The sequence below is a fragment of the Lutra lutra genome, chromosome 8 (assembly GCF_902655055.1).
Source record: "Lutra lutra chromosome 8, mLutLut1.2, whole genome shotgun sequence".
Taxonomy (NCBI): Eukaryota; Metazoa; Chordata; class Mammalia; order Carnivora; family Mustelidae; genus Lutra; species Lutra lutra.
Genome location: NC_062285.1, coordinates 71,069,502 through 71,094,890, shown reverse-complemented (window position 1 = coordinate 71,094,890; position 25,389 = coordinate 71,069,502). Strand labels below are relative to the sequence as shown.

The 25,389-nt window shown below is 38.4% G+C and overlaps 2 protein-coding genes across 5 annotated transcripts in view; one reads left to right on the top strand and one right to left on the bottom strand.

Annotated features, from left to right (window-relative positions):
* Positions 1 to 6,715, top strand: ETFBKMT (electron transfer flavoprotein subunit beta lysine methyltransferase). Of its 3 annotated transcripts, none has more exons than XM_047741183.1 (5): positions 1 to 147; positions 1,192 to 1,329; positions 2,097 to 2,537; positions 4,679 to 4,809; positions 5,737 to 6,715. In XM_047741183.1, exons 3-5 carry the CDS (start codon positions 2,209 to 2,211, stop codon positions 6,078 to 6,080), a joined length of 804 nt encoding a protein of 267 aa, XP_047597139.1. In that variant the 5' UTR covers positions 1 to 147; positions 1,192 to 1,329; positions 2,097 to 2,208; the 3' UTR covers positions 6,081 to 6,715. The 3 variants fall into 3 exon arrangements, with proteins under 3 accessions (XP_047597139.1, XP_047597140.1, XP_047597138.1); XM_047741184.1 differs by lacking the exon at positions 1 to 147 and adding an exon at positions 163 to 283; XM_047741182.1 differs by lacking the exon at positions 1 to 147 and adding an exon at positions 636 to 810.
* A 2,999-nt stretch (positions 6,716 to 9,714) lies between these two features.
* The window catches only part of AMN1 (antagonist of mitotic exit network 1 homolog), a 116,862-nt gene continuing 101,187 nt past the window's right edge, over positions 9,715 to 25,389 (bottom strand). For both annotated transcript variants that reach the window (XM_047741185.1, XM_047741186.1), the window contains exons 8-9: positions 24,993 to 25,104; positions 9,715 to 10,675 (exon numbers count right to left, since the gene is read on the bottom strand). In XM_047741185.1, coding sequence (XP_047597141.1) covers positions 10,602 to 10,675; positions 24,993 to 25,104 — 186 coding nt within the window. In that variant the 3' untranslated portion in view covers positions 9,715 to 10,601. The remainder of the gene's footprint in view (positions 10,676 to 24,992; positions 25,105 to 25,389) is intronic.

The window sequence follows — 25,389 nt, the reverse complement described above, 5'->3', positions numbered from 1 at the left end:
CGGGGTGCGCGGTCCACGCTCGGCACCCGGAGTCGCGCGCAGCTTGTCTAGTTGGGGGGATCTCGGCGCACCAGGTACGATTCTGAAGAATGCCAGGAAAGACGTACAAAGGCGAGCGCTTCGCTGGGCCACTGTTAGGCCAGCCTGGTAAGGACAAAAGGACGACTGTGCCTGCCCCTTTAAGACCGAGTTCCGTTCTCCTCGGAGTGCAATAACGTGGTCAGGAACACTTTGGGAAACTTACCCTTTTAACCCCTCTTCTTTCCTTAACAATTAATAACAGGTACTTTGTGTCCCCCGCATAGTCACGTGCACAAAGGATGCTCCATTGGTGCTGGGGTGGAAGGGGGAGGCGCCGGTGTAGACGACCTGAGGTTCCAAACCAAAATCGCCTCCTGTTTGCGGGGCTGTGTTTACAAGCCTCGGCTCCTGCGATTCAAGGGCTGACCCAACGCTTCCGAACAGAATTAGTCCAGAGAGAAGAGGCGGTTAGAGACCCTGGGATCCCGAGGGCACGATGGGGAGATGATACCCAGTGCAGGTCTACCCTGAACTCATACACAAGTGGCGTGGCAGGAGTTTTAGCCAGCCCTGTGTTCTGATAATTTAATTGATCGCTTTTGTTTACAAGTGGGGGTTTATGTGTGAAGCCCTGGATTATCTTGAGAAACTGGAAGATCTGGCAGCGTGTTCTTTTACCGGGAAGCAGTTTGCTGGCCCCTTTGCACTGCTCAGAAACAGTCTCCAGGTCGCCACAGCCCCTCTGTTATAACCAGCGGCGCCACTCAGGGTCACCAGTCCGCCCCCCTGGTAGGCGTTTGAGTTTGGGGCGCCTACTGTAAATATTTGGGCGGATGGGTACAGGACTATTTAAAACATTTATGCAGAACAGTTCAGCGGTCCCAAATAATTGGGCATGTAGTTTGTGTTTAAATTGCTGTTTCTTATTCTTTCTTATTATCAAGGCATTTTTCTATTGGAGTAAGCCTTTTCGGCCGAGGCTTGGTAAAATTGAGTCATCGGAGGTAGTTACAGGAGGATATTTGCGAGTTGATAATCTTTTATGACAAGTCCATAAAGTTTTAAAGAAAAAATCTGAATTTTGATTACATTGATGTTTTATGCTACAACAGCCATTACATAAATAGAGTGTACTCAGTATAATTTGTATATCTTTGTCCACAATTATAGTTTGGTAACCTCTACAACTCTTGGCAAGACTTCATAAAGCCAAGAACCGTGTTTGCCCTGGTAACAGCTCTACCTCACCGCTAGAATCTAAGCATCCCAAAGATGGAGACTGACTTTGCTCACAGTGCCTGCTTCAAAGTAAGTGATTTATTGAATGTGTTAAAGAACTTTATTTTGTGTGTGTGTGAAAGAACTTTAAACCTTATTTTATGTAACTGGCATGTTCCGGAGGTTTTCTCTCAAAATCAAATGCTTGTATGTTTATTGTTCTAAATTATTAAAAGGTCTTTGTTGTGAAAATACTTCCTTTAAAATTTTTTTTAAAGATTTATTTATTTATTTATTTGACAGAGATTACAAGTAGAGAGGCAGGCAGAGAGAGAGAGAGAGGAAGGGAAGCAGGCTCCCTGCTGAGCAGAAAGTCCAGACGCTGGGCTCAATCCCAGGACCCTGGGATCATGACCTGAGCTGAAGGCAGAGGCTTTAACCCATTGAGCCACCCAGGCACTCCAAAATACTTCCTTTTAGAAGGTTGGATTTGGGGGCACCTGGGTGGCTCAGTGGGTTAAGCTGCTGCATGCGGCTCAGGTCATCATCTTGGGGTCCTGGGATTGAGTCCTGCATCGGGCTCTCAGCTCAGCAGGGAGCCTGCTTCCCTCTCCCTCTCTCTCTGCCTGCCTCTCTGCCTACTTGTGATCTCTGTCTGTCAAATAAATAAATAAAATCTTTAAAAAAAAAAAAAAGTTGGATTTTCCTAAGTTGATGCACCAATATTTCCATCTGAAATGGACTTGCACTTGTGAATCATCTGCTACAGAGCTTATACTATAATATTTTCTTCCTATGTAATGGGATTTGGAAGTGTCAGTGAACCTTGGAATTTTCAGTATTATTTCTGTTTTTAGAGACCCACAGATTCCAGTTGAGATTACGGTAGCAGCCAGACCCTTCCTTCCTCAGGAGGAGCAGCAGTTCTTATCAACAGCCACGTTGACAGAACCTGTGTTTTGGAAAAGGATGATGGCTTTGAGCCTAGGTTGGAGAGCATTTGCACTATTTCACATGAACCACTGTGGTGTCTTTCTGAAAGCTGTGAGAAGCAATGGTCTTTCCTTGTTTCCCTGGGGCCATTCCCCTTGGAGAAGAACTGGAAGCTTTTTGGACCCCAAGATGAAAGCTTTCCTGGAAGAGAACACCGAAGTCACCAGCAGTGGCAGCCTCACCCCTGAAATCCAGTTGCGGCTTTTGACGCCCAGATGCAAGTTCTGGTGGCAAAAAGCTGACCTGTGGCCCTACAGCGAGCCTTACTGGGCAATCTACTGGCCAGGAGGCCAGGCACTGTCTAGGTATTTCCCTATCTGAAATGGGAAGCTTTAAAGCCCAAACAGATCACGTTTTCTTCAGATTCTCTTTTCAGCCACTTCCAACGCTGCATTCTCTTTGCTCCTCACAAAAACAAAACCAAACAAACAAACAAACAAAACAACAGTGAAACCCCCAAATTCTTATTTTCTTAATTTGGAGCAATTTAAGCATACTCCAGGCTTATCAATGTATTTCCCCAAATATAGTTCTCTAAGAGAAACCCTAGGATCAGCTGTCAAGACCCTAGATACTATGAATGATCTGGAAATTTCACACTATTCTCTGGTTCATGGTTCATAAAGTATGGCCAGTGCAGTTTCTTAAAGCCCCAGTCCTTCAGCTCTCCTAGTTTAATCTCATAAATGTTGCTCCTCGAGCCTCACACTCCATCCCTCCCTGGAGGCTCACTTCTTTCAATTACCCAAAAAACAAGAGATCTGGGTGAGTGGGCCCCACAAGGATTCCCTCTTCTCTAGTGACTTAGTGACATCTCAGTTGAACTCTGGACTTGAATCTGCATTTTCTTTTTTTTTTCAAGTAAGCTCTATGCCAATGGTGGGGCTTGAATTCACAACCCGGAGACCAAGAATTGCATGCTGTACAAACTGAGCCAGCCAGGTGTGCCCTGAATCTGCATTGTTAAGGTCTCCTCTTCCACCCACCCCTCAGCCCCCACACTGCAGAAATGTTCTTTCGGACATTCTCTCATACATCACACTATGCTTTTTATTAAAACACAACTGCTGAGACAAAGGCAAGAGCTTTTAGCATTTCAGTCTGGCTTTTGCTCTTAGATTGTTTAATGATTAAACTTGCTTATACCTTTAGCCTATTGACCTCTGAAATTAAATGGATAAGCACTTCTCATTTGCAGGAGTGGGATGACCTAACAGAATTAATGTTGTATATAGTTTAAATGCAAAATAAATAAATGCATATGTAGAGCTGTTTAGAGAATCCTGATGATTGGAAAACTTTCCAGGTGTTATCAAACAATTCTGATTTTCTGGTTGCTGCCAAATTTTCAAGCTATGTTCACTTACATCATACCTTGAAAATATTGACATTTTCAGTGACGTCTATTAAAGTGATTGTTTGTCAACTTCAAATAAAAATACAATCAAAGGGGCGCCTCGGTGGCTCAGTGGGTTAAAGCCTCTGCCTTCAGCCCAGGTCATGATCCCAGGGTCCTGGGATCGAGCCCCGCATCGGGCTCTCTGCTCAACAGGGAACCTGCTTCCCTTCCTCTCTCTGCCTGCCTCTCTGCCTGCTTGTGATCTCTGTCTGTCAAATAAATAAATAAATTAAAAAAAAAATACAATCAAATTCCTTAACAGACTGAATCAGAGGTCACAAGTTGGTACACCCACAGATGTGTTTTGTTTGGCCTTTACTTGTAAACTTAAAATGAAAAATCAGTTGCTAACATTTAAAACTTGGGAAGTTTAAAAAAAATAAGAAATAAAAATAAACTTGGGAAATTTCATGTAAAAAGGTCTGATCTTGAAAAAACAGAGGTATCTGATTAACACAGGATTTCTACATGGCAGCAGTGAGCTAAAAATGGGTAGCAGCTTTCCATTTAGACAGCCATGTATACCCCTACTTTGCCATAATCCCTGATATTCTTCATTTTTCAGTAGTAAGGTCAAGTGTTGGTTGATATATATTATTTCAGGGTTTCTCATCCATCTTCAGTGTTTGATAACTGTTTAGCCTCAGTCCAAATTGATTGAACTGGACTTTGTACCTACCAGAGAGGTCATTATAACTCAACATAAGCTATAGGTAAAACCACTCTATGATGGACAATCAGTTTTAAATTTTAAATTTTGAATCTAGTTTACTGAATCCTTATTATAGCAGTATTTTGTCGGTCTATATTGTAGGTGCTTGACTGTTTCAGGATCATAATAGGTGCTCAGTATTTTTAAAAGACATTTTTGGGGGGATTGCCTGGTTGGTTCAGTCATTAGAGCTTGTGACTTTTGATCTCAGGGTCATGAGTTCAACCCCTATGTTGGGCATAGAGCTTAAAAAAAAAAGAAAAGATTTTCTTTTTTTAATACCTCCTGCTAACCTTCTATCTCAGATAGTGTTCTTTGCTTTCTTTCCAAATTAGGTATCTTTTGGATAATCCTGATGTTGTTAGAGGAAAGTCTGTGTTAGATCTTGGGAGTGGATGTGGAGCTTCAGCTATTGCTGCCAAGATGAGTGGGGCATCAAGGATCTTGGCCAACGACATAGACCCTAGTAAGGATCTCATATTTAAAAATATTTAAAGCTCATCTTTATTTTCTTCCAGGATAAATATGTATGGATGCCTCAACATGATAGCTTATTTCCATGCATAATTTTGTCATCAGATATTGTGAACTTATGTTCAGTGGGACATAATCTGTGAAGATCCTGTGGGTCCTGAATTGAAGTGCATATTTCTTAAGAGGATTTGTATTTATATCTGTCGGATATCCCAAAGTGTACCAAGCTGGGAGCACTTACTGTTAATTTCTGGGCAAGGGATTTCCTGAAATATGTAGGTTGTATATATTTGACCCAAAACCCAAGTGAAGATAGGCCTTGTGTTTTGAGGGTGATTTTATTCCATTAAAACCCAAGTTGAAACAAGTCAGTTTTAATTTTATCTGATTTTCTTTTAGTTTTCAATTTTACTGAGGATCTGGTGAGAGGGGTAGAGGAAGAGGGAGAGAGAGAATCTTAAGCAGGCTCCACACCCAGCATGTGAGCCTAGTGCAGGGCTTGATCTCACAACTCTGAGATCATGACCTGAGCTGAAATCAAGAGTCAGACGCTTAATGGACTGAGCCACCCCGGTGCCCCAAGATCCTTATTTTATACAGGGGACTCAGGTTGCTCAAGTCCAAGACCTGTTTCCCTGGACAGCTATAATAAACCAAACCTCTTGGTTATTAGATCAGTAAATATTCCTTGAAACCTCCACATTTCTAGGTGTTTTGTACTGTTTGTTTTGTTTTTAGGATATCCACTCATATATTTGAAAATTGCAGTAAATAGTTTATGTTGGTAGATGTTCTTTACCTAAAAAACAACTTTCAATAAAAGGGAAAAAATATTGTTAGATTTTCTAAATTACTTAAATTAATCAATAGGGGATTAAAACTGCCTAGCATAAACCAATTCATTATGTGCTTTTTAAAGTTGCAGGAATGGCTATCATACTGAATTGTGAGTTGAACCAACTGAACCCTTTTCCCATTTTAACCAAAAACATTTTGGATTTGGAACAAGAAAAGTGGGACCTTGTTGTGCTTGGAGATATGTTTTATGATGAAGACCTTGCAGACAGTCTTCATCAATGGCTGAAGAATTGCTTTTGGACCCACAGAACTCGAGTACTGATTGGTGACCCTGGACGACCCCAGTTTAGTGGACATAGCATTCAACATCAACTGCACAAAGTGGTAGAATATTCACTTCCAGAGCCTACCAGGAGGGAAAACAATGGGTTGACAACAAGCACAGTATGGGATTTTCAGCCTTGAGTTGTCCAAGTACTTCCAAGTGAATATAACTATGTTTGGGTTTAACGCTAAAAGACCCTCCAGTTTAAAGCATGTATATCTTGTTTCCAAAATACTAAGTCATAAGTTTTGTCAGCCTTTGTCATGTAACTCATTCTGCATTATGCCAAATATGCAAATCTCTACCTGACAGTTTTCTACTTTTACTGCTATAGGAATAGAATTCTAGAAGGCAGTACCAAAATGGTAGCAACATGTAACTTAAGTAGTAGAGAAGAATGAGAAAGAAAATGAAAAAGCGAAGTCTGTTTCTGTAGTTGAGAAAACTATATGATGGATCTTCAAATTAGACCCAATACAAAATAGAAAAGAGTACTATATTTCAAAAACAATGACCTGTAAAGATCAGAGCTGCATTTAGTGTGCTACAGAGTATGTGGGCTTTGGAGTCAGGCAACTCTGTCACTTTCTAGTTGGGACTTTAGGCCAGTTAAGCTCTCTGAACTTTAATTTCTTCATCTATAAAACTGTAACAAACTTAAGAAACCTCACCTCAAGGCTATTTTATTAAATGAAAGAATAAAGTGCCTCATACAGTACTTGGTACACAATAGGACCTCAACTGACAGTCATGGATAAAAATAAAGATTTTAAAATAAAATAAATAAATAAATAAAATAAAGATTTTAGAATTTCCTAGTGATACCATGACACTTTTTGATGCTTCTTTATGGTTCACTAAGGTTAGCTAGAAATTGGTTATGCTACCACTACATGGTCCAGGTTGTCAGGATCTTATATATCAATAAAAACCCTATGACATAAATGAGAATGTGAAGAAGAATATGTATAGCATACCACTATTTATAGAGGAACATATGAAAAGATGTATGTATGTACCCACATATGTGTATATATATACATATATATATATGTATATATATACAAATACAATACATATTTGTTTGCAACATACATAGCATATCCCTGAAAAGATAAATAAGTAATTGCTAACTGTGGTTGTCTTCTGGGAGGATACCAGATACCTGGGAGACTGGGGTGGGAGGTCTCCGGGTTTTACCTTTGGGTCTTATGATTCTGTACTATAGATTTTTTATTCTCTAATTTAAAACTAAACACCAGCATTATATATGTTACAAGTGAAATATAAAATGCAGCCTTTCTAATGTGCTTTCTTATGTTTTCAAGCACTGCTTTGGAGTTGTTCATAACATGTGCATTATATACAAACTTTCTAATAACGCGTGCATACCATTGGGATTATGGTACCAGGGAGATGTGATCAGAGTTATAGTCATACAGTGGGAATGTGGAGAAAGCAGTTAAGGGCAAGTTGTTGCTTAGATAGGAAAATAGGATAATTCGACGGGAGTTTGGGAGCCCAGCTCTGGAGGATTTGGAAATTGTTGAACTTGGAAGTCAGAGTTTATTTCAGCCCAGTGAAACAACTTTTGTGCATCTAATTTCCATTGGTATGTTGGGTCTTAAATGTGATCAACCTAAATTTTGATTCAGACTTGGTTAAAATTAATAGAAATTAAAGGTTACAATGGCACCGGATGCTATTTGAGAGGAAAAAGTTTTGTTGACAATATCTTTGGAAAATTCAGAGTGCTCTCCTGGTTATTGTACTTCCCAGAAAGAGAAGAGTAAATTATACTCTGGAGCACTGTGGAAGTCAACTTGATGAGACAAAGAGAAGATTTACGTTTAAGTCTAAATATCTACAAACCCTGTTTTTGTTATCCTCTTTTGGTGATTTATTAGGAGGGTACAAGGTCTTTGAGATATCCAAATGTTACTTAAGATATTTTATTTTATTTTATTTTTTAAGATTTTATTTATTTATTTGACAGGGAGAGACACAGAGAGAGAGGGGGAACACAAGCAAGGGGAGTGGGAGAGGGAGAAGCAGGTTTCCCACTGAGCAGGGAGCCCTTGATCCCAGGACCCTGGGGATCTTGACCTGAGCTGAAGGCAGCTAATCAGCTGAGCCACCCAGGTGCCCATTACTTAAGATATTTTAAAATCTACCCTGTATATAATGATGAGCCTTGAATGACTTCATAGTGATGGGATAGAGACTCCCAAGGCCCCAGCCCCTGCCCCTCACCTACTCCCCATTGCTCCTGCTGGGGCAGAAGAAAAGACCAAATGGCCATCCCATTTTGTTAAGATAAGATAACAACTCATTGCTCTGCTGTGGCAGAAGAAAAAGACCAGAGGCGGGTCCTGTTTGATTAAGAAAAAAAGAAACAAGTCCCCGGGGGTGATTTAGCATTCTCCTGAGATGCCTCCGCATAGATTATACTTCCACTTGAAGGGGCCATTTGGCCTTGAGAGACTGTGAAAACGTCCTGTTGCTATCCCCCATCACCCGTAACCATAAAAACTCACTCCTAACCCTATTGGGTGCTCAGCCTTTGGGAAATGATCCCGCTGGGCCTGCCCGCTATAATAAAGCTAAGTCTTCCTGCTTTGCTGCGTGCCGCTTGAGTTTCCTCGGCTGCTTCAGATTTTCCACAACAATAGTTTAACAAAGAGGTTTGTATTAAGACCATTCACATTTAAAGGGGTTATTGATATAGCTGGATTAATTTCTACCCATATTTATAACTGTTTTCTATTTGTTGCCCTAGTTCCTTGTTTCTTTTTTGGTGTTCCACTCTTTTCCTGCCTTCTCTGGTTTTAATTGAGAATTTTATATGATTCTATTTTCTCTCCTCTCGGATAGAAATTATACATATTTAAAAATTTGTGTTTAGTGGTTGCCCTAGTATACACATATATCTAGTCCAAGTCCACATTCATGTAATACTGTACTACTTCATGATTTTCAGTTTGTTCAGCTTTTATCTTAGAGGGACAGGAGTGAGGACTCCTAATCACTTAATAACATCAAAGTGGAAACTGGAAGTATGGGTATTATTTTTATTTATTCATTTTTCTCCTTTATTTATTCATTTTTTGTGTGTTTATTCATTTAACAAATATTGGGTGCTTATTATGTACCAGATACTGTTCTAGGCACTGGGAAGAAAAGACAAAAGTTCCTGTCTTTATGAAGCTTATATTCTAGGGAGTAGATAATAAAAAACAGACAAGATGCCAGAGGGTGATAGATGGTAAGGAGAAAAATAAAGAGGTCGAAGTATGAAGTGAGGATGATAGAAATAGGTAGGAATGGGGTACTGAAATTTTAAACAGAAATAGTTAATACAACCAGCAATATAAAAAAGGCAAGACTATTAAACTGCAAAGTGCTTCCAGGAAGATAATTCCTTATAGACCCTAAAAAGCTGACACTTTAGATCTTGAAAAACTTGTTTCCCCAAAAGGGGGAAAAGCTACCAACTTTGCTTGATGTTTACTATTACATTTTATTGAATTTGTCTTTAGAAAAATTTCATAGGTGGAACAAGCTTTACCCATTGTACACATATATACATATGTCCTACCTATGAGGGGCAATATATATTATATATAATATACCGCATTTATAAAGTAATTAGTAGTAAGGTCAAGAAATAGAGTTGACTGTATAAACCCTCTTCTAAACATGTAGAAGAAATCTACCATCCCATACTTCCCTTCTTTTGTACTACATCAGAGTTAAAGTAGGAAATCTTTTAAAAAAAAGTCCTACTGAGACAATCTCATGGCACAGGGAATATACTAAATTTGGGATGGTTTAAGCACACTATATATACTTCAGAGAATTTCATGATTATAAAAGAGTAATGCAATTCATTTGAAAACTAAGATCTGTGTTGTTTAGTTCAGGATATGAAACTGACAGATCTTTAGAAAACAGCCTCTATATTGATACTTTCTATTTACTCATTCTTCCGCTTTCCTGAATGCAGTTGTTAAGGAGGAAGTTTCATAGATCAATAGCATGTATTTGGGAAAAGTAGCCATGACAATTAATGAAGTGGCTGGGCAAGGGTCTCAGTAACATTTATATTCTGAATGGCTGAGTTGGATGATGTCATGGGTTTATGACAGTAAACTATTCTATTTCTTTGTTTTATTGAAATATTAAATTCTGTGAGGATATATAGGCCTGATGTTCAGCTTTGCTTTTTGGCCAATGAGCATTTAAATACTTAAGGAAAGTAGGGGCCAGAAAATAAGTAGGAAGGTAATTACGCTTTTAGAGATACTAAGAATTCTCCTAGTAGTTATTCATACTGGTAAATTTCTCTTATGGCAGCTCAACTAGGTAGGTAGGAGAAGAAAATCTCCAGGAAAAACTGGTAATTTAAAACTTTGTTATTTAAGAAACAAACACAATATTCCCCTCCCGCCCCCCCCCCCACCCCAATACATCAGAGGGCATGCTAGGCTTACCATGTCAAAAACAAATGACTCTGCAAACAAACACAATAGCACTATTAAATGTTTAAGGGTCTGTTAACTTCAAAGCAAAAAGCACATTATCTGAAAGCCAATCTCTAAGACCATTGTTTCCTGGGAATGTAGTATAAAGATCCTTGCTTTGAAAAGCTTCAATAAGCATCAATAAACAGTCCATGTCACTTGCTTTAGTTTGTTTGGGCCTACTAATTGCTCCAGGACTTCTCGTGAATGATCTACAAAAGAAAACAATGACAATATATTAATTCACAATAATCAAAGATATTTAATTTGTCCTCATGTATAAACTAGGGATGATAACTATGATACCTCATAGGGTTATTGAAAAGATTAAAGGGGATGATATATAAATAACAATAACTTAAAACATTTAATTAGTGGTAACCCTCATTATCAGCTGCAGTGCACATATCATAATAATACTTGAAATTAGGCATTCATCATTTTCTCTGTAATTTTGTCTTAATTTCACCAGCCAGAGATTAAAGCTATAATGTCACCATTAACCTGTGTATAAATTTTCTCAGGGTCCTGGCAGGCAACAGACACACTAACATGGTGTGCTTGAGCAAGGATTAACAAAGCAACTGGGTGCAAAGGAGTGAGCAGGATTAAAGAAAGCCAATAGATGTGATAAGACAATTTGGGAAGCAGCAACATACCCAAAATGGCTAGGGGAGGGAGCAATTACTAGAATAGGACAACTTGACCTAGAGGTAAACATTTTCCATGTCACACAATACTATTATAAAGCATGATTTTTAATAGATAAGTAAAACATGAATTCATTATAATTTAACCAATCCATATTATTGGACTTTTAGATGGTTCTCAATTATTCTCAATTCTCAATGTATAGTAGTGATTTTAATATGGTTTACATTTCTTTTGCAAAGTCAATTTTATAATGTCTTTTAAAAAAATACGAGTTAAAGGGGGGCCTGGGTGGCTCAGTGGGTTAAAGCCTCTGCTTTCAGCTCAGGTCATGATCCCAGGGTCCTGAGATCAAGCCCCACATCGAGCCCCACATCGAGCCCCACATCGGGCTCTCTGCTCAGTGGGGAGCCTGCTTTCCCCCTCCCCCCGCCTTCTCTGCCTGCCTCTCTGCCTACTTGTGAACTCTGTCTGTCAAATAAACAAATTAAAATTTTTTTAAAAAGTTTAAAAAAATACGAGTTAAAGCAAAAATACTGATAAAATGTTACTACTTTAAAAATTATTCATAAGTTTACTAAACTTGTTTAATAGAAACAGCCTATGTTGTGTATACAACAGCACTCCAAACTAGTCTTGGAAATTTTCTAGTTTAGTGGCTGTTAGAGTTATAGATTTCACAAACCAATAGAAAAAAAAAAAAGTGGGTCCAACATACAGTTTCTAAATTTTATTTTTTAATTTTTTAAATATTTAAATATTTATTCATTTGAGAGAGGGAGAGTGAACACAAGCAGGGGAGGAGCAGAGGGAGAAGCAGACTCCCCACTGAGCAGGGAGCCTGATGTGCAGCTCTGATCCCAGGACCTTAGAATCATGACCTGAGCTGAGGGCAGATGCTTAAATGACTGAGCCTCCCAGGCACTCTCTAAATTTTATTTTAAACAAACCAAAAAGAAGCCCAAATACCAAGACTTAGTGCAAAAAAGAGAACCAGAGCATATGAAAATGAAAAGGAATTAAACTTAAAAAAACAAAAGTTTACATCAGCTAATTTTTAAAAAATTACAGCTCATAAGAGAAAAAGTGCAGTTTTATTGCCATAAAAATATCATTTATTATAAAAGAAATCCATTATATAGGAAATCTAGATTAAAGACAGGTTTCAAATACGTTGAAAGTAAAAGCATGGACAAAGTTATATCATGAAAACAGTAACTATAACAAAGCTGGAGTGGCTTTTCTAATAGCAGATACGGAGAGTACTTCCCAACTCATTCTATGAGACCAGTATTACCCTGATGCTAAAGCCAAATTAAGACACCACACATATACAAAACTATAGACCAACATCTCTAATGAATATATGCTCAAAAATCCTCAACAATACACTAGCAAATCAAATCTAGCAATATATTAAAAAAACTTGTGTGCCATGATCAACTGGGATTTATCCCAGGAATGAAAGTTTGGTTTAACATCTGAAAAATCAATCAATGTAATATACTTTATTAGTTTCCTATTGCTACTGTAATAAATTACTACAATCTTAGTGACTTAAAGCAACACAAATTTATTATTGTATAATTTGGAGGTCAGAATTCCAAATTAGACCTCATTGGGCTAATCTGGATCAGCACTTCTTTTTAGAGGCTCAAGGGAGAGAATTCACCTCCTTGACTTTTCCAGCTTCTAGGGGCCACCACATTCCTTGCATGCCTCCATATTCAAAATGAGTAACAGTGGACAGAGTCCTTCTCATGCTGCCAACTCTAAGATTCTCCTTCCCCTGCCTCCTTCCCTTATAAAGACCCTTATGATTACCCTGGGCCCACCTGGATAATCAGGATAATCTCCCTATTTTAAAGTCCACTGATCAGCAACTTTAGTTCCATTTGCAGCCTTGTGGAATGTAACACACTCAGGTTCTGGGCATTAAAATGTGGACATCTTTGATTGCGGGTACTAGTCTGCCTATGACATATACCGTATCATTAGAATAAAGGACAAAAAACACATGATCATCTCAATCGACACGGGTAGTCAACTCCGTACCCTAACAACTTCTGCTCCTTATTCAGAGCTTTCCTAGAGTCTGCTGTTTCTCAAAAATAATCTGCTCAAAAAAATCCTCCTCCTCTTCTTCTTCTCCTTCTTCTTCAAGATTATTTATTTATTAGAGAACATGCATGCACACACACACAAGCAGGGTGGGTAGGGGCAGAGGGAGATGGAGAAGCAGATTTCCCGTTGAGCAGGGAGCCAGACCCCAGGACCCTGGGATCATGACCTGAGTTGAAGGCAGCTACTTAACTGGCTGAGCCACCCAGGTCTCCCTATTCTTACCCCCCCTTCTATTCAGCATTGCATTGAAGGTTTCAGCCAAGGAAATTTAGGAAGGAAAAGAAATAAAAGGTATTCATGTCGGAAGGAAAGAAGTAAACCTATTTTTATTTGTACATTATGTAATTCATATAGAATGTCCTGTATAATTACAGAACATCTTAAGGGATCCACTAAAAAATTAAAACTAATAAATGAGTTCAGCAAGGTTGCACAGTACAGGATCAATATACAAAAATCAAATATATTTGTATACACTAGCAATGAACAATCCAAAAATTAAATTAAGAATTTCATTTATATTACCATCAAAAATAATAAAATACTTAGGGATAAATTTAACAAAAGTGAAAAACTTAGTCTGAAAACTACAAAACAATGTTGAAAGAAATTCAAGATCTGAGTAAGTGGAAAGACATCTGTCTGTGTTCATAAATCAGAATATAGTACTAACATGACAATACTCTCTAAATTGATTGCAGATTCAATGCAATCTCTCCCAGAATCCCAGCTGTCTCTCTCTCTCTTTTTTTAGAAATTAACAAGATGATCCTAATATGTATATGGGAATTCAAGAGACCCAGAGCAACAAATACAATTTTAAAAAGAAAAATTAAATTGGGAACTTATACTTCCCGATTTCATTTTGGTTGGTGGTTGGTGTTTTTAAATTATTTTGGCATTTTTACTGATTATGAACATGTTATCAAACATACATACATATCTGTTTTCTGACCGCATTAGTGTCATCCTTCTATAGAAATTTATTATTATACATAAATAGGATGATATTTTTCCCTCCAGTAAACCATATAGTATATTTTTAGGTAATTTTGAAATTTTGATGCTAGATGGCAGTATTACATTACTCCAAGTCTGCTCAGGCACCTTTTTCTGAAGAAAACAGAGTATTTAGGATTATGACTTTGAATAGTAGGAATAATCAATGCCTGTGAGTTTATTATGCTATAAAGAGAAACTGGATTCTCCAAGTATTTAGTGATCCCTTGCCAGAACACTGTAGAAACTGTAGGGAAGGAAAAGTAATCTTCCTTCTATCCTTCTGAGTTCTCGGCTGAGACCCCCCTATAATAAAAGATTAGATTAACCAGAGAAAAACAGTTTATCAATATGTATACTTCATGCATGCATGAGAGATACCCCGGGGAAAATGAGTAAACTCCCTGAGATGGCCCTAGCCACCACCTTAAATACCAACTTCAGCTAAAGACAAAAGAAAGATGTTGGGGGGAGGGGTTGGAAAGGGATCAAATTGTAGGAGGTTATTAGAAAAAGCACAGTAAAAAGTAAAGGTATGGTTTTCTATACAGATTTGTGTCGGTGTCTCTGTTGTTCTTTGTTTTGTTCTGATTCTCTTGTGATTTAGAGTTGCCCTTTTTTTCCTAGCATTGAGAGGGAGATAAAGATGGAGATTTTTCTTTATAAATGCAAATTTCTCTTATAAAAGGGTAACTTTGTAAGGACCTATTTTATATTTTTCTTTTAGCCAGAGGCTTCCATTGAGGTTAAACAATAACTTTGTTGTTTAACCCTTAAACTTTCCCTGCTCCCCTTCCCTCAGGGGACTTAAAAACAAGTCCTGGAAACCAGCTCCAGGTGAGGAGGCCAAGAAAAACAAGGCTGTACCCACCTCGAGTCTAGCCCTGACATAAGTACAGCCATCTTGGCAAAGCAAAAGCCGGCACCTTGCACTGTAAGAGTGGGTTAGCGTAAGAATGGCCATCCTGAAGGCCGGGAAGCCATTTCACTGAGCGTCCCTAACCAGCCCACATGGCACACATAATTTGAGATAGGAGAAAGTAGCTAAAACCTAAGAAACAACTTAATCATATACCACCAGGGCGGTTAGGTGATGGCGCCACAGGGACCGGATGTTAAAGAAAACAAATGGTTAACTTGCAGGGATCACAGTTCTGCAAGACAGGAGTCTCCCTTGGTTTGCAAATGTCCTGCTGATTTACAACAAAAAGTCTATCTCTTCAATGGCCCAGTTTCCAGAGACAAATGGCTCAGTACCTCGAGGCCTAAGTTCACCCTCCCCACCATAAAACTGAAGAAGGCTGAGGCAGAAGGAAATGTAAATAAAGTTAAATTTCTTCTAAACCTAAATCTCACTTAACCGCCAGGGTGACGCCGGGGTGGCAAAAGGTTAAACAAAGTTAAACTGTCAAAGTGGGGTGCAAGATATGTATGTAGCTATGAAAAAGTGCCTTGAAAATGCTATATAAACCCTTGGCTTTGAGTGCTCGGGGTCCTTGTTGAAACCCACTGCACCAGGCGGATACTTGGACCCCAGCTAGCTAGAAATAAACCTCGCTGTGTGACTTGCATTATCGATAGTGTTCTCTGTCTAATTGAGGGGTGGTCGACTCCGTACCCTAACAACTTCTGCTCCTTACTCAGAGCTTTCCTAGAGTCTGCTGTTTCTCAAAAATAATCAGCTCAAAAAAATCCTTATTCTAAAGAAGCATATTGAGGTGGCATATTCTACCACCCTTCTGAACACAGACTCTCAAGATTGAAAAAGACTCAAAAAGTCATCAGTACAAATCACACTTCTGTTGCTTGATGTCACTTTTCTATTTCCCTCTTTTTTTTTTTTTTAAGATTTTATTTCTTTATTTTGACAGAAAGAGATCACAAGTAGGCAAAGAGGCAGGCGGGGGTGGGGGGGTGTGGGAAGCAGTCTCCCTGCTGAGCAGAGTGCCCAGTAAGATGCCGGGCTCCATCCCAGGACCCTGAGATCATGACCTAACCCTAAGGCAAAGGCTTAATCCACTGAGCCACCCAGACGCCCCCCTCCCTTTTCTAGTAATAGTTAAGCCACTTGACACCAAGGCACAGGAAATTGCTTCACTGGGGAAAGAATTAGAGATTGTGGATCGGGTGACTTAAGTTTTTACTTCGAGTTCTAGTACCAAGTATTTCCACTTAAGGTCATTCTCTCTTCCCTTATCCTTAAAACAAGGGTATTGTGTAGATGAAGTCTAAGGAAGATTTTACCATCTCTCAATATCTATGATTAATATAGACAGAGACCACTTTAAGGGCTTTTAGAACACCAAGAAAAAGAAGAAATTGTGGGAAATAGAAATTAACTAACTTTTTCAAATGATCAAGGAAAATGTAATTTAGATGCTTTTGTAGAATACACAGTGAAAAAACTAAGTCTGGCAGATTCTTACAAACAATGGTCAAATTTCCAATGCTTCATTACAGTGTCTAGAATAAAGAAGTTCTGTGGCACAGAGTCAGTAATGAATGAATAAATCATGATGAGGAAACAAATGATATAGAAGTTAGAAAAAGTAAACTACAAAATAATAAAAAGAGTTGTCCTTTAAGCAAGGAATAAACTTTAATTAAAGGAAACTCTGAAGCAAAGTACTTGGGTCTTAAAATACATTTGTTTTGGGCTCTAAGTGGAAAATCTTGACATATTTACGATCTAGGGGTCTAAGTAAAGAACCTCCTTGTATAGTAATCAGGCTGAAACAAATCCTCACATATAACTAAAATTTGGATCCATTTGATCAAAAAGGGCAGATTTCCTGTTGGTTTTTCCTGCCTTTCAGTGTAAAATGTAAATTAAATCTACTGCTGTCTAACTGCTTTATTGTCCTTCTAAAATCTAAACCTCTGTGCCCATAAATACTGTGAAACATGTATAGATAATTATGAGAAACTGAAATGCATGTCTGTTGTAGGAGATTAGTAAAGGTGTGTGAGCTGAACTTAGTGATAATCATTGCAGGCATAACTGAATTTAAAAGAATTTAACAAGTTGTAAAATTATTTTTCCTGCTTCTATAACATCTAGAAAAATTATATTGTGTCAAAGAACAAAATTCAGCCAAGTAAATTATAGGCTTTTATTAATTGATTCATGAATCAGGCAGCACCCCATCTAGCAAGCAGAGGGAAGCTCTAAGGAGTTGTACAGAATGGAAGATTTTTATAGGAAGGAGAGTAGGGCAAGAAGTTATTAGCAAAAAAAAAGTAGGGATTGGTTCAGTCAAGGTCACCTTCTCATAGAGGGAAAAGCAAAGGGTTCTATTAGGTCAATTACCTCACCTTTCTTTAGGGGGGATGAGGAGGGCTCATGTGACAGATCACCTCATTGGTGTTTACCAGGAAATTTTACATTGATTGTCTTAAAATTTCACTCCTTGGAGAAACTGAAACTTCAGTTAAGTCTAAGTTTGCTGCACTGGGGCAGGTGACTCTACCTTGGACCTGCAGTTTTCTTTCTAAGAAATTAGACTTTACAATATCTTAAATAGCAGTTTAGTTTTTATTTTCTTTTCTGCAGAAATAAAATCAGGTGTTTCAAATAGTTTCAAGGCATGATTTATAATGTGGAGTTCTGTTTATAGTCCAACTTTAAGGTCATGAAATAAAAAGAAAAATACTTAGAATTATGATAGAGAAGATAAACCCATTAATTTAGGGACCTTGAGGGGAAACTATAATAACATTGTCAATTTGGGGGTCAGATTGCTTTGAGGATGATTATAATTGAACATACTTATGTACAAAAATTTTTATGTTATTATAATTGAACATACTTAATGTACACATATTTTTGTATTATATTATAACTGAACATACTTATGTACATATATTTTTATGGAAAGTAAATCATATTGTCTTATATAGTCACATATAAGCAACCACATAAATATATAAGCAGGAGGAAAAATGTTACATAAATTATCAAAAGAAGAAAAAACTTTCATTTACTGGGCCAACCTGCTAAATGAAATCATTTATTTCTTTGGAGAAGAAATAAAAATTAAATATAAGGTGAATATATAACCCCATTTTATTTTCATTTAATGATGGTAGCAAAAGCATACAATGGTAGTTGTATACTTCTTCCAGGAAAGGAAGAAGAGTAGAAATGATCTGGGTAGTTGAAAAACTTCAGCTTCTTCTCTTTATGAACCTTTATTAATAAAGCAATCATATATGAACTCTTTTGGATTGTTATCAGATCTCCCAATTTTATGACTCACAATTATACACAAGGGCAAGTTGAGGTCCATAAAAAGTTCTGTGCTAAAAAATTTGGGGGAAATGCTTAGAAAAGTTTCTTAGCTATAAAATTTCTCAGACCCTTTGATAAATTAACATTCATTATAGCAGTATGCTGCATTTCTCAAACTTTTTGGATACACAAACGTTTTTAGTTCTGGGGTGTCTGGATGGCTCAGTCAGTTAAGCATTGGGCTCTTGTTTTCACCTCAGGTCTTGATCTCAGGGTCAGAAGACTGAGCTCTGTATTGAACTCCAAGCTCAGTGTGGAGTCAGCTTGAGATTCTCTCCGTCTCCCTCTCCCTTGGCCCACCCCCAGCTCTTGCATACTCTCTCTCTAAAATAAACAAATAAATAAAATCTTTCTTTAAAAAAAAAAAGCCACTTTTTGTTCTATGCTATTGTTGGAGAAGAAAAATTTCCCTCTATCCTTTAAGATTCTTCTGGCTGCTCATTGAATTAAACAGGAGATAGACTAACAGGAGAAAATCAAATTTAATTTGCATGTATGGAGGTCTTATAGATATGGGACCTAAGAAGTGACCGAGAAAGATAGCTTTTATACTTTTTAGACAGAGAAACAAATTTTTGATGACCTGACAGGACAAAGAAAACTTATGTTTAAGAGCTTTAATTAATAAGGAATTCTAAACAGAATTGAGGCTGTGGTAGTAAATTAGTAAAAGTAATAACAGTTGTTTATATAAACTTCTTAGGCCCTGAATTCCCCATCTCTGATGATAAGGATGTCTTTCTAGCTCCTGGTGCAGGGAGGGTACCAGTCACATGGGAGATTTGTTTCCTACTTTTGGGAGACCAAAGAAGGTCAGAGTGTTCTTGTATTAGCTGTTTCTTAATTAACATTAACTCAAAATAATAAAAATACTCCATGGCATATTTTGGGGATGGCCTGCCCTAAGCTCCAACACTATACCTCTGGCATTTTCTAGGACATCATATGATGTCACTATAGTTAAGGGATTTCAGGGCAGAGGAAGGAAAAAGATACGACCACAAGGTGGCAGTAGGACACAAGAAGCTTTATTTGGGCAGCACTTTGACAGATTTGCTTTCAGAAGTCCCTCACAACATGATACCTTCCAAAGACAACAATGTGTGTTTGGGGGAGGGGGGCACTACTGAGAAGGAAAGGAGGGTAAAGGAATTCCCAGAGGACTGGAGAGGAAGTTTATGTGCCATGATGTTGCTGCTTAGCATCAAGATAAAGGAGTCTCTAGGTCAGAGAGCTCCAAAGGGCAAGAGTGGCTTGAGTGCAGTTTTTCAGGGTATGCAAAACAGGCAGCTGTAGATAGCTAAAACTCTGCTTCTTTAGGCTGTATTGAAAACCACTGACTGGGGTGCCTGGGTGGCTCAGTGGGTTAAAGCCTCTGCCTTTGGCTCAGGTCATGATCCTAGGGTCCTGGGATTGAGTCCCACACGGGCTCTCTGCTCAGCAGGGAGCCTGCTTCCCCCCCTCTCTCTGCCTGCCTCTCTACCTACTTGTGATCTCTATCTGTCAAATGAATAAATAAAATCTTTAAAAAAAAAAAAAAGAAAATCACTGACTGAATTAAGATTTAGATGTTGGTGGGCTTTTTGAACTAATAGTCCCAATATGCTATCAAGAAATAAACTACATAGGGGTGCATGGGTGGCTCAGTTGGTTAGGTGTCTGCCTTCAGCTCAGGTCATGATCCTGGGGTCCTGGGTTCAAGCCCCTTGCATCTCCCTCTATTGCCTCCCCTGATTATGCTCTCTCCCTCTCTCTCAAATAAAATCTTAAAAAAGGAAGGAAGAAAGAAAAAAGAAGAAAGAAAGAAAGAAACTACATAGAAGCCATCTTTGATTCATTTACATAGCAGTAACAGTTGTTAATTGCTGGCCTAGATAATCCTTTAGGTCAAAACTACTGTTACTCTGTTCCAAGTATTTTGAACTCCTGTCATCTTGGGGTGTACTTTCACTTCTAGTAAAGCCACATGAAAATATAAGAAGTGATCCAAAAGGGATAATGTGTTCCTGCTCTAACTGCTGACGTTAACTGATAATTGTTCTTTACTATAAAGCAATGGTTCTTGAAGTGTGGTCTATAGATCCTACAATCTGAAACCCTTTTAGGGTTGTGAGCTAGGATAGTCACTTTATTCATGCAACATTATTTTTACTTGAAAGGACAGCTGACAACCAAAGGTTGTTCAGACTTGTGTACTTATCAGACTATTTATTTTTTTTTTAATAAATTAATCAACATAGAGTGTATTATTAGTTTCAGAGGTAGAATTTAGTGATTCATCAGTTTCATGTAACAACCACTGCACATTACATCAAGTGCCGTCCTTAATGTCCATCACCTGGTTACCCTGTCTCCCCACCCACTTCCTAGCCAGCATGGATTATTCCTGAAAAAGAGCAAAATGAGCCTGTTACTTCAAATAATTCTTTTAAAGATTTTATTTATTTATTTGACAGAGAGATAGAGAGCACAAGTAGGCAGAGTGGCAGGCAGAGGGAGAGGGAGAAGAAGCCTCTCCACTGAGCAGGGACCCAGTGTGGGGCTCAATCCCAGGACCCTTGGATCATAACCCGAGCAGAAGGCAGCCACTTAACCCAGTGAGCCACCCAAGGCACCCCAGCCTATCACTTCAAAGAAAACAAATGTCAGAGTTTGTTGCCAATGATAAAATTTTAGCTTTCAAATGGATTTTAGAAAATTTGTAGCTGCCATTATGAACTTGACAACTATCCAATGGTCATATTAACAAATGTGATTTTTTTTTTTGCTATAATAAAATGTGTAGACATTGGAAGATCCATATTACTAAGAGAACCAATATTCTCCAAACTACCAATGCATGACATTGCAAAATCACGTATGGGTAAAAGATCTGATCAAAATACAAGACAGACCAGTGGACTGTAATGTGAGTGTATAAAAATTTTATTGATATATTTTCACCTTCCACACTGCAACTAACCTTTAAGAAATGACCACTTACTGAGTTTGGGGGTAATATCAAAGAAGAGTGTCCACTGGGTAACCAGAAAGATAATGAAGGTAAAATTAGCAAAGGTTGATTTGATAATATGTTGCCACCCAAGTTGTCCTGAGACAAATATAACAGAACATTAAAATAGAACTATTTCAGCTAAGGTTCCAGGACTAGAGGTACCAGCTACTCTCTTATTCCAGTGAAATTCAAGACCACCTGTATATGACTTGCAAATGCTTGGCTGAAATCTGATTTTGAAATCCATGGCACTTCATCCATTCAAAGATACAAAAGTGTTACAGTGAGAAGGGACAGAGAGTTGGAAGTTGAAGAAAGGATTTCTTTGAAGACAGTTCTGGAAAGAGGGTTGGCGGTGCTTGCTTTTCCATTCAAGCCTAGTGAAAGGAAACTCTAAGAGATTGGTTGGAGAGTCTGATATGTCCCTTGGAGCTTGGGGGACACAGGATGCTAATATCAGACCCACATCTGAGAAAACTAAGGGCAAAAGGCTATGGCAAGAGTCTATGAAGCTAAAGGGAAGACTGAGGTTGGGACGTATCTGCACTGTCATTGCCTAAAGTATGTGTTTCCTGTGGTCATATGAGGGCTGCCAAGGGGTTGCCTTATATTTTGCTCAAGAAAGCAACCCAGCTAAGTTAGGAAACCTGAGCAGAAAGAGACTGAAGGTATATTGCTGCATGCCTGGGGACAGAAGAAGAAAATAATAGCTACTAACTGGAAGAGACATGCTGGCTTGAATTAAGAGAACTGCAGATAGGAGGTATATGCAATGATGAGGGGCTGGTAGGAAGTAGACCCTGAAGAACCCCAAAAGTGCCCCACTGCTGAGAGAGGATGGATCAGCTCACCCATAGGGCCTGGAGTGCTGACACCTGATCACAGTAGGATTGGTCAAGACTTTCCCTTCCAGTACCCCTGTTCCTACTTATCCCAGTCCCAACCTGTACTAACATTGGTGGGATCAGAAACCATATGGGAAAGCTGGGGAAGGAAGAAGAGAAGTGAGGAATGGTAAAATACAGAAACCAAGAACGTCCCCTTACCCATTGCAGCCAAATCTGAGCTGACTGGAGGGAGCAAAAGCTTTAACTTGAGCTTGTTTGGAGTACTACATGGACCTAAGACATTTTAATTACTGAAATGAGAGGTTTCAGTGACATGGAATGGCAAGACATTTTAATTACCTGAGAAGGATAAGTCAGTGGCACCTGAGATTTTATCTGGCAGTAGGGAAAAATTAGTCTCTTTAGAGCAGATTTGTAATAAAGTAGTGTGAAGAAAATAGAATCACTTTACAAGTACCCCTTGCTTGTTCAATATATTGATCAAATGCACACATAGCTCAGTGGATAGATTTATACACCTTGATTGGTATTCTGGAAAGATTATCAAAGATTGCTTTTATTACATTCTGTATACTGTGGTCTCCTCTAACTTAAAATAAGAGCCTACTGGTTAGAATACAATTTTCTGCCTTGTTTGATGACCAGGGAACCTCTGTTGGCCTTCTCACAAATCCCAGGATAATGTATGCAAGTACCAATCTCCTGCACTCAGTCTCATGACTTTTTCTTGTTCTAAGTGATTTTCTTTAAATTATTATTACTAATTTTAATAGATAAAACCATCCAATGATAGAAAATTCAAAAGGTACAAAGGGTGTATAGTACAGGGTTTTTCCTACTCTTGTCCCTGAACAACTTTCCTTGGAGGTAAGCACTGTTAACAGTTTCTAATGTCCTTTATGGCTTTAGTTTTTTGAGAAGTGTCTTGGCTCAAAAGATCTAGTCTTCGTAATAGATGTCACTGATACCAAATACATTGTATACTTGGTTTACATTGACAGTCCAAACATAAGAAAGAACAGAGGTTGTTAAAAGGACTTCTAGGATCATAACTCAGCCTAGAGGAGTAACTGTTTAGACTGTAATCAGAGAAATGAGCTGGAAGGACTGGGCATCAGCGCTGACTTCCAAGTGAGGTATAGGTTATACTGTGGTACGTGGCCACTGCAGGCATAATGCAAAAATGTGGTTTCAGGACACAGTTGTATGTATCATGGCTCTTTTTTCCCCACAATAATATAGTATTTTATTTATTATTTTATATAAATTATGACACAAAAATATTTTTACAATTTTAAAATTTATGTTCTTATACATTACGATTATCTGTCTATTGGATTTTATAAGTAATAAAATATTTTTAAAGGTAAAATCTTTCCTTTTACTATCTTTAGTGGTCCTTCCTTTCTCCCTCCCTTTCTCCCTCCCTCCCTCTCCTCTTTTTATTTCTCCTTCCTTCCTTCCTTTCTTTTTAAAGTAGGCTCCACACCCAGCATGGAGTCCAACAAAGGGCTTGAACTCACAACCCTGAGATCAAGACTTAAGCTGAGATCAAGAGTTGGATACTTAATGAACTGAGCCACCCAGATGTCCTTTTTTCTTTAAAAAAAATTTTTTTGAGTATAGTTGATATGCAATATTATATTAGTTTCAGGTGTACAATATAGTGATTCAATATCTATATTATGCTATCCTCACCACAAATGTAGCTACCATCTGTCACCATACAACAATATCACTGGTTATATTCCCTATGCAGTACTTTTATTTCTAGTATCATGGCTCTTACACAGAACAAATGGGCTGTGACTACTTTGTTCTCCTTCAGTAAAGTATCATATTAGCTTAAGAATCCAAATTGTTCTCAATATGTTATGCTATGCTCACCAAAAATGCAGCTACCACCTGTTACCATACAACATCATTGGCTATATTTCCTATGCTGCACTTTTTATTTCCAGTATCATGTCTCTTATGCAGGTTGAATGGGCTGTGACTACTTTGTTCTCCTTCAGTGAAGTATGTATCACATTAGCCGAAGGGTCCAAATTGGTCTGAATCTCAATGGCTATAGTTTGATGAGATTAGAGCCAACAGGTCATTTAGCATATTTAATAGATGTAATAGTATAAACCTGATTTTTTTTTGTCTACGTAAAACATCATGTTTAATATCAAGACCACTATCATCATCATCATGACTAGCATTTATTTTTTTTTAAGATTTTATTTATTTATTTGACAGACAGATCACAAGTAGGCAGAGAGGCAGGCAGAGAGAAAGGAAGGGAAGCAGGCTCCCCGCTGAGCAGAGAGCCCAATGTGAGGCTCGATCCCAGGACCCTGGGATCATGACCCGAGCCGAAGGCAGCGGCTTTAACCCACTGAGCCACCCAGGCGCCCCATGACTAGCATTTATTGAGTTGTCACTATGGGCTAGCCACCATATAAGGTGCTGTCAGGTAATTATCATGACTAAGCTTATGAGGTAGGTATTGCTAATATATCCATCTTCCAGATGAGGAAACTGAACAATGGAATGGGTTGAATAGTTTACTTAAGCTCACACAGTTACTAAAAGATGAAGCCAAGATTTGAACCCACCCAGTCTATCATACTAACCTGTTATTAGGGGGCATCCGTGGAAGAGTAATATACGTATCTGAGGACAGCAAGTTAGGACAGCTTCTACAGCCTCATCAGTCAGATTCACACAGTGTCCCATATGAATCTCCTATTTAAAAATAAAGAAAGGATAGTCAAAAGAAAAAACAGATTTGTGATGACAGCATGAAAAAGCATGGGCAATACTTTGATACAAAAAGAACTAGGGGTGCCTGGCTGGCTCAGTTGGAGGAGCATGAGACTCTTGATCTTGAGGTCATGGGTTTGAGCCCCATGTTGGGTGTAGAGATTACTCAAATAAATAAAACTTAAAAAACAACAAACTGTGGTGCCTGGGTGGGTCAGTTAAGCATCTGCCTTCAGCTCAGGGTCCTGGGATCAAGCCCCATATTGT

Bases quoted from the DNA above. Each gene is read 5' to 3' on its own strand.
- ETFBKMT (XM_047741183.1), top strand. From the start codon at position 2,209: ATGATGGCTTTGAGCCTAGGTTGGAGAGCATTTGCACTATTTCACATG. The intron at 2,538-4,678 runs GTATTTCCCTAT...TTTCCAAATTAG, and splicing joins GGAGGCCAGGCACTGTCTAG to GTATCTTTTGGATAATCCTG. The intron at 4,810-5,736 runs GTAAGGATCTCA...TGCTTTTTAAAG, and splicing joins GGCCAACGACATAGACCCTA to TTGCAGGAATGGCTATCATA.